This window comes from Blennius ocellaris (assembly GCF_963422515.1).
Source record: "Blennius ocellaris genome assembly, chromosome: 9".
Taxonomy (NCBI): domain Eukaryota; kingdom Metazoa; phylum Chordata; class Actinopteri; order Blenniiformes; family Blenniidae; genus Blennius; species Blennius ocellaris.
In genome coordinates, this window is record NC_137658.1 from 14,279,539 (window position 1) to 14,290,248 (window position 10,710).

Sequence of the window (10,710 nt, forward strand, 5' to 3'; positions counted from 1 at the left end):
TATATCAAGTGTAAATTTACAAGTTTTTTAAAACTTTTTTCTCAAATAAAAATTTATAAAAACACATGAAATAGCGATGATCCAGTACTTTCAACTGCTGCGCCTAGAATGTGGGACATTCGAGTTTTATACATCAGACAGGCCTCTTCCTTGTTCAGTTTTAAAACTGAGCTTTCAACCCAGCATGAGATGTTGATCTGATGTTATTTGTTTTATTGTTTTTATTTCTTTATTTCTTATTGCTGTTTAAGTTGTATTTGATTTTTTTCTTATCTGGTTTTATGTCTTTGTAAAGCACTTTGTTTCAATCATGGTTGTGTAAAAGTGCTTTACAAATAAAAATGGATGGAAAATACAATTAATACACAATTCATTTATACGTCTGTTTTAGAAAATGTAGCCTTATGTTTGGCCCATGATCTTTAAAAAGGAAATGCTTCATTGGTTTTAGTGAAAGGTGCACGTTCTTACCACACAGTAACTTCAACATATAATTTACTTTTTTAATGAAAAAACTTTTTTATTTCAAGTGTAAATAGATTAATCAACAATAAATGGTAAAATATACTATTTTAAATCTCATACAGTATTTACCCGAAAGTCGCTCAGCGCATGCGCACAAGCGCCGAAGCAAGGGGTTTACTGTGTGTGCGCACTTATGCAAATACCCAAAAAGGCGGGGGTTTCGTGCGTCATGGCGTCACGATGAACGTGTATTCTTATTGGATGTGCGTATTTAAACGAAGTGACTGTTTTGAAATTTCAGCGGCATTCAGTTTGAAGCTTCATTTGTCCGAGTGTCAAAACGACTGATTTATTCCCTGCACTGGAAGTAAAATGTCGTTTTCAAGAGCTCCGTTGAAGAGGTTCAACGAGAACGTCGGTAAGTGAAGTTAAAAATCATCCGCTCGGGTCACTGGACCGTAGACAGCTTATGTTTTAGCTCCTGTCTCAGAAAACGTCACAGTGTATCTGCGTAGCTGAATGAGTGAAATATGCCAGACAGGTGCAGCAAACACGGCTAAGCACGACTCGATCGACCGCAGGAATGCACATTTTACTCTATTAACTTGTGTGCTGTTTGTCCAAAGGTTGCGCCCCTCCGCCGGGAAGTTACGATATCAAATCTGGGGACCTGAAGGGAGCGGCGTCTTTCGATAAATCGGATCGGTTCAAACATCCAAAAGAAGGCGGGTGAACAACACGGATTATGGTTAAACCAGCACGGTGTGTGTTTGATAATTACCCTCTATGCCTCCAACAGCTGGTGCTGCCCTGCAGCCGCCACCATCACCTTCCAGAAATGCCCCCTCGACTCCTGTCCGCAGGGCATTGTCTGTCGATGTGCTGGTAAGTTCTGTGTTCGAATGTAGTGGATTACTGATTACTTCCATGAAAACGGCCCCCATCATTAAATTGTCTCTCTCTTTCAAAACCCCAGGTCGATGGCTCGAGTGGAAGGAGAGACAGGCTCGACATGACGATGGAGAGGAAACAACAGAAACTCTTGGAGAAAGAGGTACAACTTTGTCAGATATTCAAGTAGCCTCAGCGACTATAACTGCTTACCACAGATTGCTTTTTCTTCTGGAAGGAGGTGGAAAAACTAATATCAGGAAACTTGTGTGTGGCATTGGATAAGTCTTTTTTTTTTTTTTTAATCAATGTGCCTTGGAAAACTTCCTGAAGGTCTATGTAGAAAAGATGCATGCCCTTTGAGGATAACTCTGATTGCAAGTGAGAAAGCAATAACTAAATGGTGGCTGCAGCAGGACCCACCCACCCTGAAGCTGCACAAACACATTTTAGGATTTGTAATTTTCCTGACCCTCACTTGTTCTGTGTTCATGTTTAATACATCATGTATACACTCTTTTCCTTTGCAGATCCGGTCCCTTGTGCAGCAGCGAGGGGAGCAGGAACGTCGGCTGCTGGCTCTGGGAGAGGAGTTGAAGAAGGTGGAGGCCAAACTGCTGGCTTCAGTCAGGGAGAAGACGGGCCTGGCTGCGAATGTTACCACCCTGGAACGACAGCGAGCAGAGCTCAAGAAAATCAACGACTTCCTAAAAAACAAGGTGCATTTATTTGTCTCTTTTGATTCTATACAGTTTTTACAAACGCTGTCCTTTTCATGCATAATAAGTCGGGTTTATTTTTTGGGGTTTTTTTCTATCAGGTTTCTGCTGATGCTACTAAAAAGCGAATCAATTCTCTCACAATGGAGTTGATGGAGGCCCGGAACAATCTGGATGTTAAAAATAAAGTATGAATGTTATTTTTCCCTGGTTGAATGTCACAATGACATTATTTAATTTTATTTGCTCTTGTTTATGTTTGTATGTAGGAGTTGAGTGTCCTCCAGGTTAACAGTGTAGGCCAGTTAAAGGAGTTGGACACTGATCTGCATGCTGCCAGGAGTACAGTGACATCCCTCAAGGACAGGAACACGGACCTAGGTAAGCATCATATCTGTTGTGTCCTCCCAGTGAGCCCAAAAGGTTGATTAGTGTATACACAAACTAAAAATATTTTTTTTGTTTTTGATTTTTAAAGAGGAACTCCATCAAGTCTTAAAAACACAGCACACTGAACTTGAGAATGAAAACACAAGGTTACATGGTGAGTTTTCTTTATGGGTCTTCAACCAGCGCCTGTTGAAAAAGGCATTTCCAGCATGTGTTCAGCACACCAAAATGTATTTAACATAATTACCATTCCCATTTGTTGGTTTGATTGCATACGCTTTACAGTCTAATTCTCTTTTCCAGCTGTGATATGTGAACTAAAGGAGGAACTCAAAGTGGTGCAGGGATATCTGGATGTGGCCAATGACCAGATCCAGGTATGAATCATGACATGAAGTGTAGACCCCTTTACAAATGGACTTAAAATCTTTATACTCAAATATGTGTTTGATCTAAAATTGTACTCGTAGGATCTCCGCCTCCAGAGTCTGGAGAAGAAGACAGCTGCTGGATCTCAAGAGAAACTGAAGTAAGCCAACGCTTGATACGTCCTGTCACAAAGCTTTCTTTCAGTTAGCGTGAACTCGCTTGTCCTTTTTCACAGGGATCTGCAAGCTGAACTCGAACAGCGTGCTACTGAGCTTGAATCTACCCAACAACGGCTGAGACAGAAAGAAGAGGAGCTCGCATCCTCTCAAAACACATTAAGAACCTTGGAGGACAAACTGAATGTGGCAAATCAGAAAATTCACGAGTCCGAGACAACAATGCACCAGCAGGAAGTGGAGCTCCTCAGACTGAGGGACGTGCTCAGGAGAACCGAGAAGGAGCTGGACGAGAGAGTGGCACATCTCGAACAAAGATGTGTTTTCTCAGAGGAAGAAAGAAGTATGCTCGTCTGGATTGAAGACCTTATTTCTTGTGGTCATTTGATGTTTTTAAAGCATGTGTACATTCCGTTTGATTGTAGGTAAGACTCAAGAGGAAGGCCTGAGGAGAGTCGACCAGCTGAAAAATGAGTTGTGCTCATTAAGTGAGGCCAGAAATGACGAGCAAAGAAGACTAATTCAACTCAAGCAAGTAAACGAGAGGCTTGAGAAGAACGTGGCAAAGGAAAAGGTGAGACGAGCATGAAAGCGTAAAATGCAAAAGAAAATATGCCATAGGAGGAATGTGTTGGATGTGACTCCTACTCTTTTTGACTACAGGAACTGGCGGATTCGCTATCTGTCCTTGTGCAGCTTGAAAGAGAGGAATCAGAGAAACAAATAAAGCAGCTAAAAGATGAGATTGAGGAGATCTTGGGAGAACTCGCCGTGATGGAGGAACAGGAGCAGAGGAAGCAGGAGGCCTTTCTGAGGTTGCAGGAGGAAAACAAGGATCTGGAGAGACAGCTGAGTGACATGAGGGCACTCCTGGAAAGGTGAGCAGCCAACGGATGAATGCATTGATGACGGGAAAACTACATCGACAGAGCAGCTTTTAATATCTTGTCACTAGTCTTTTATTGTTTCGATCTACAAGCAGCTGGCAACACGTACCAAACAGAAAGGTAGAGGAAAAATAATTGTGTCTTCCACTCCATCTGGGACATGACGCAGTCAGTGGGTCACTGCCTATTTCTGTTTATAACCAATTTGAAGCCTCCAAGTCACCTCGGTACTCCGTACTTGGTATACGAGGGCAGCAGAGTCGCCCAGTGAGGAACATGTTTCTGCTTTTTTAGCCTGTCTACTGGAAACCTGTTCATTTGTAGTTGTCTGATAAATTTCTTGTCACTGAACAATGTCTCTCTCTGTTTGTTCGAGTTGATTTCCAAAGACTACCGCAAGTTTGTCTTATGAGCTGTTCAAAGTAAAAAAAAAACAACAACAAAAAAACAAGCAATTTTATTGAAATGTTTTCATAATCGTAATAACAAAAGATTTTCACATTGTACCTGTGTTGGAATGAGATTATTTTTAATTAATCAAAGGTTTTCTCATTCATTTCACCTTTTAATATGCATGTAATTGTCTCAAATCCACTGTTGGGAGTATGTTATTTAAATAATGACCTCCTTTTAAATGAATACGAGTTGACAAGACTCCGAAAGGGATATTCTCGTGACAGATGAGCTCAAATTTTAATATGACGTATTTTAAAACTGAACTGGATGGAACTCTAAGTGGTGCCGAAATTGAAACCATTGATGATTTCAATGATTGTCATGCTTCGTAACTCACACGTACTCCCACGGTTCCACCTCTAGTTGCTTGTGCCGGTGAAAATGTGATTTTTGGTACTGTGAAGTCAAGAGACAATTTTTCTCTCTCTTTTTAACAAAATAGCCTGTGTGCTTGTCGCTTTTAGTGAGCGCACTGAGGTGGTGGCTTTGAGCAATGAACATTTTGCAGCCATCAGAGGACTCCGAGAGGAGCACACAAACTCACTCGGCGAGATGGGAGGTATTGTCACAGAGCTGGAGAGGTGAGCACTCGGGTGTCGGTAACTCTCGATATATCGCCTGAAAGTCATTTTGATTCATGTTTGCTTTGAACTTCAAATTGTGTCTCCATGTGAGCCTGTGCCTGTGTTACTTTCCAGCACCAAAGAGGCTCTAAAAGCTGCGAAGGGAAAAGAGAGCGAACTGGAAGCAGAGGTGGCGAGAGTGAGCCGCCAAACGAAGGAGGAGATGGACAAAATGGTTGAAGAGAAAGAGGCGGAGATCAGAAGAGTGCAGCAGGTGTTAGAAGAGCACCAGCAAAGCCAGTTAGCTGAGGTGAAAGCCAGGGAGCTGAACACGAGGTATACTTAAAACTCACTTTCAATCTGTGTGTGGAGAGAGAAAAAAATGGTCACTTTTCCACCTTTTTATGATTCTTTTTTTTTTTTTTTCTTTCTTTTTTCATTTTTGCCTGACTTGGTAGAATGTTGCTGGAGGTGCAAACTCTCCTCTCACAAAGAGATGAGGAGATGAAGGCCACAGAGGCGAGCCACGCTATCCAAATCAATCGGCTACAGCAGGAGCTCCAGCTGCAGACAAAGGAGAAGGAAGAGGCGCTGGGGCGACTGCAGGAACAGATGGGTCAGAGTGTAAGTCAAATCCAAAGTGACTGGGAGAAAGCCCAGAAACTGCTGGAGGAGGTCAGCTGGGAAAAAGACGAAATAATGAAGCAACTCATACAAGAGAGGCACGACAAAGCTAAAATTCAGGAGGAAAAAGAGGCTTTGGAGGTTGAAAGGAAGGAGCAGCAGCAGTGCAGGTCAGAGGTGATCGGACTGCAGGCTGAACTGGAGAGAGCGGGCGAGGAAAAGAAGACTCTGCTGTCTCAAATGGAAGAGAGAGACCAGTCTGCACGTGCTCTGGAAATTCACTTGAGCGCATGTGAGCACGACAGACATCAGCTTCAGAGCCGCCTGTACGAGGTTGAGCAGGAAGGTGCGACTCTTCGGGCCCAAGTGGACTTCGTAGAGGAGAAGGTGCAGGCGTTGATGGAACAGGCGAAAGTGCTGACCCAGGAGAAAGTCACGCTGCAGTGGGAGATGGAGGAGCAGCGAGAAGAGCTTCAAAGAAAAATCACTGAAGTCCAACAAAAAAGGTGAGCACATCTGCATTTTGGTTTGACAAAAATTGTCTGTTTTTTTTTTTTTTTTTACAATTGGGATATTCATAATTTGTTTCGTTAAAGCTCAAATTCAGAAACTGACCACTGGAAGAATCTTTTCGAGGAGCTGTTTGCCAAAGTCCAACCATTCCAGGTCAGTCCCGTTTCACATGTGGTTCTAATTCAGATGGGTTTTCGTCAAAGCAGCACTTATCACAACTTTAAAGTTAAATGACTTGCTGACTTTGTGCTGATGGATTATCTCCCGTCACCGCAGCTCAACTTTGGTGTAATGAGTGTCTCAGTTGATTGTTTTGGATTTAAAAGTGTGAAACATTTCAGATTTCATTCCATCCCATTAGCCTTCTCCCGCAGTCTCATTTCTTTGATGAACACATGATGGAGGCGGTAGCTGTGTGGTCTAAACGGTGAAACATTTCACTGCTGAAAGCTGGATATTTTTCTCAGAAGTTGATGGAACCATGTGGAGAAGATGGAATTGCATTAGTCAGGTGGCCAGAAAGGATCCAAATAGATGCCAGTTCTACAAACCTATTCCCCAAATTCATGATAATGTTTGATGTTGTCAGTTTGTGTGCTGAATTTCGATGGAATAATTCATTCCATAGCTGTTGAAAGAAGCCATGCATGCACATTTATACTCATCTTAACCCATTGTATCTGATATAAGGTGACAGTGGTTTATAATATGTTTTTACTGAACATCCTCAGCAGTGTTGTGTGTTTGTAATTTGACACCAGCTGCAATGTTTTGTCAGTTTGAACAACCACAATACAGAAATTCCCAGCAGTTTACAAATCTGAGCCATGTGCTCCTATATATTTTGAAGTTGCTCTGAAATATGCTCAACCTAATTATTTATTGCTCTGGACTCCCAAGATGCAGAAAAGCATCATCAACTCCTGTTAAGTTAAACTAAACGCATGAGTTAAATCCTCTCTGTGTGTACGTTGGTGTGTGCGTGTGCCCACAGGAACAGCTCAACGCATTTGCTGCGCAGCGAGACGCACTGCTTAATGAGAACGGTGCAAACCAGGAGGAATTGAACAAATTGGCGGACGCTTACGCTCACCTCCTGGGACACCAAAACCAAAAGCAGAAGATCAAGCACGTAATGAAGCTCAAAGATGAGAACATCACTCTGAAACAGGTGATAGCGGCAGCATCTGTGGCTCAAAATTTCCCTCCATCTCAAGTGCCTGTAATTTATCTCTTTTTTTTTTTTTTTTCTCCACCCTGTGCGTTTACGCTCTGTGTGCATGTAGGAGGTGTCCAAGCTTCGCTCCCAGGTGACCCGGCAGAAGTGTGATCTGGAGCAGCTGAAGTCGAAGCTCCCCGGTGCTCCTCGTCGAAAGTTTGATCCCAGCAAAGCTTTTCAACACGACAAGGAGAACATACAATCTGAAACCAGTGCAGTTCTTAAAGAAGGTGAGCATTAATCACTGTAACTCCTGGAACCTGTACACAAGACATGTGACACCAGCTGGGAAGCATTTGGATTGTTTTATATGATTGTGTTTCTGTTTTATTTCATTAGGAAACCACCACTTCTAGAGGATTTGGGAACTCTTTTAGGTGGCACTCTTAATTCTTTTTAATTTCTTTTCAAATAAACATGGAATATATTCTGGTCTTCCACACAAGTGTCACAGATCGTTATTTACCCAGAGCTTGTTCTGCCTGGCTTGTTTGGGCCATGTCGGTCTTCAGCCAGTAGAGGGCACTGTATGACTGCAGCCACAAGTTGGAGAAACGCACAAGGCTCCTGCAAACTCGTGTTTCACCCGCAACACACCGTCGACAAACCACACAAATTCACATCTTCGCAGAGAAGCCTTGGGTTATGGGTCATGAAGCTTTATTTCCTTCAGTTGATAAGACATAGCCAGCAAGTATGTGGGCCAGAAATTGACTTTCGGGTCCTTGTTTCTTTCTTTACCAGCCATGAGTGGTGTTAGTTGTGGAGTGGCAAGTCAGTCGCAGTAGCCCTCCAGGTGGTAAATGCTGCATGGCTTATGGCAGCACTGCTCCACGATGCCTCGCTTCACCTTGGGCTCATCACGACCAGACGGCACTCTCCACAGCCGCTGCTCCTGTCTGGCCCTTTCAGACAGGAACCCTTTGAAGTGGAGAAAGTTTCCATAGCCCCGTGTTAATTCCTACGGCTGCTGTGCAAACCCCCAGTTCCTAAAAATACCATTTACTGTTCACACTTTAATGGGGACTTAATAGCTAGTTAATCTGATCTCCCAAATCCATTTAGCCTTGTTAGTCTCTACTTCAAGGGGGGGTATGACGGAGCTCCAGCAGAGGCATATCGCAGCCATACACCCCAAATGTTAACTTCAAAACATGAATCTGATTGAGGCAGGGGATCCAAAAAATGCGATTTGGGAACGGCATAATGAAGAATTTGGGGATTTCACAAGATTTGTGATGAATGGATTTGTCACAGCAAAGATGTTAAAGGCAACAATAAAAGACCAAAAGCCTGACCACACCACTGGACTCACAAAAAAGGCTGGAGTAAGTCTCTGCACACTAATGATGGCTCAGATAAATGTATAGATTTAGCTCGGCAAAGTTCCAGCTTGTATCCAATTTTTCATTAGACTAAGCCTGAACTTTGAACATGGTGTGCAGAGACTGTGCAGACACAAAGCCAGGCGGGAGCTTCGGGGTGAGGTCATGCCTTTTGCTTTCTGAGCACCCATCATCTAGGGAATTAGAACTAATTTTGCACAAAGTCAAACAGAAGAAGTCGTTTCCCAGAGTCGGGGCTAACTTACCGAGCAGACGCTCCAGATCCCGCTTGTGGAGCCGGGTTGGGGTGTGGAAGAAGCCCCGTTCCCCACAGACGAAGTAGAGGGCATCCACCAGATGGGAGCCGCACAGGTGCTGCAGGGAGGCTGAGGATGCCCCCGGACAGGAGAGCACCAGCAGGAGCAGCATCGGCACTGTCCATGATACCGCGGCCATGGGAGGGAGATTTCTTGAACAGAGCCAAAAAGCAAAGCTCTAGACTGAATAGTGCACATCTGATCAAATTTTTATTATGTTAGGTTTCAAAGACAAAGCATACAACTGAATCCACCTATGAATTCTTAAAAGCTTGAGGCCAGGCAGATGAAAGCCGAAAAGATGAAGTGATACTGAATTGCTACCAGACTTCGGTTGATGACATTCAGACTTGACAGGATCACTTTCTTTCACTAACTTAGGTTATAGATGTTTTGCCATGCTCTTGTGAAATTCTATGGGATAGCTCTGAGCTCAGTGTAATGGTGTAGAGACAACATAGTCGGCACACACACACAAAAAAAAATCCCAACGCAAAATAAAGGCTTTGAAGTGTGCCGAAAACTGAATAATTCATTCTCATTGGAAATGAAGGGCTGGGATGAAAAGCCACAGTGAAATGAGGTCTGCTGGAGAGTCGTCGTATGACACAAGTCTCAAATTTCTAAATCCGGACAAAAAGAACCTGCATTCCTAAGCAGGAAGCTATGATGGGGAAATGCACATGTTTTCATCATGCAATGATATGTAATATTACTTGGAAACATATTGCCACCTTGCTGTCAATATTCCGATAGATTATTTTTTTTTACATTTTATAATTTTTGCAAGTAACATCTTCTATAAAAACCTTATGAAGTGATGTTTAATTTTACTTCTACAAAGTCCCCATTGAACTAAATTGAATATTGATTTTGAATGAATTACTTCTGCTTGGTCTTTTCCCACAGTTGAGTTTCATTTTATGACAGCATCATGTCAGCAGCAGAGGAAACACATGTCCCAGAATGACCAGCGAGCCTCCTCAAGGTCACCCCCCCCCCCCCCCCCCCCCCTCTACCACCACCACCACCTCAGAACCCAGCGTAGATGTTCTCGCGCTCCGGAGTTTTGCCGAAGATTAGAGAACTGTTGTCGGTCTTATTAAGTAAATCCCATTTGTGATGGATAGTCGCACAGTTTGAAAGTTCAGCTTCTGTTTCAAGGTGAAAAACATATTTAGCAGCCATTTAGAGACTATATAGACCTTTTGTGGACATGTTATAGTGTGCTGCAGATTATTGGATTGAAAATGAATCATTTTAACTGTGTATTTAACAATGCACCTGTGCCAGGCATTACAACATTGGCAGAGAGCTGGCTCATCCCCGCCTCTCCTCTATCCCCTCCTGGCCCAGTGCCAGCCTTCTTGGCACAGCAGGCTGGCTGAATCACAGACCCTGCCCATGCTAGACTTTCTTTTCATCCTGGTTACCGTACACATCAATTTAGCAGCGTAAATCTGGAGGGAATACAGAGAAATTTGCTTGCTTACCTGTGGCTGGTGTGCCTAAGTGCAGCAGAGCAGCTGGTGGCTACAGATGAAAAGGGCCTGGGCCTATCGGGCTATAAAGGAACAGAGAACATCTCCACTTGGCTACCTTTCCCCTTTATAACTCCTCACCTCCACCTGGCCTTTGTCGGCCTCAGCGGAAAGCGCTAAGGTCCTCTTGTTAACACCCTGACCTGTAAGCATGCTGATCTTCTCCTGAGTGGCCCGACGTCATTTAAACTGAGTGTGGACGAGCGGCTCTGAGATAAAGTTGAGAAGGCATTCAGTCAGCAATGCTCAATTCAA

General features: G+C 43.4%; 2 protein-coding genes across 2 annotated transcripts; one reads left to right on the forward strand and one right to left on the reverse strand.

Moving 5' to 3' along the window:
• Nucleotides 1-837: 837 nt before the first annotated feature.
• hmmr (hyaluronan-mediated motility receptor (RHAMM)) lies at nucleotides 838-7,628 on the forward strand (the record flags this gene model as incomplete). The annotated part of the gene is given in 21 exon segments (XM_080501761.1): nucleotides 838-883; nucleotides 1,092-1,183; nucleotides 1,185-1,194; nucleotides 1,265-1,350; nucleotides 1,442-1,519; nucleotides 1,887-2,075; nucleotides 2,177-2,263; nucleotides 2,345-2,456; nucleotides 2,554-2,619; nucleotides 2,769-2,842; nucleotides 2,936-2,994; nucleotides 3,070-3,353; nucleotides 3,436-3,584; nucleotides 3,674-3,888; nucleotides 4,818-4,934; nucleotides 5,052-5,252; nucleotides 5,375-6,046; nucleotides 6,137-6,206; nucleotides 7,048-7,224; nucleotides 7,340-7,502; nucleotides 7,612-7,628. Coding segments are annotated over 21 exon segments (2,964 nt in total).
• A 419-nt stretch (nucleotides 7,629-8,047) lies between these two features.
• On the reverse strand, nucleotides 8,048-9,053 carry insb (preproinsulin b; the record flags this gene model as incomplete). Its single annotated transcript, XM_080502548.1, has 2 exons — nucleotides 8,048-8,193; nucleotides 8,864-9,053. The coding sequence occupies 2 exons, from the start codon at nucleotides 9,051-9,053 to the stop codon at nucleotides 8,048-8,050; spliced, it is 336 nt and encodes a 111-aa protein (XP_080358674.1).
• Nucleotides 9,054-10,710: the final 1,657 nt, after the last annotated feature.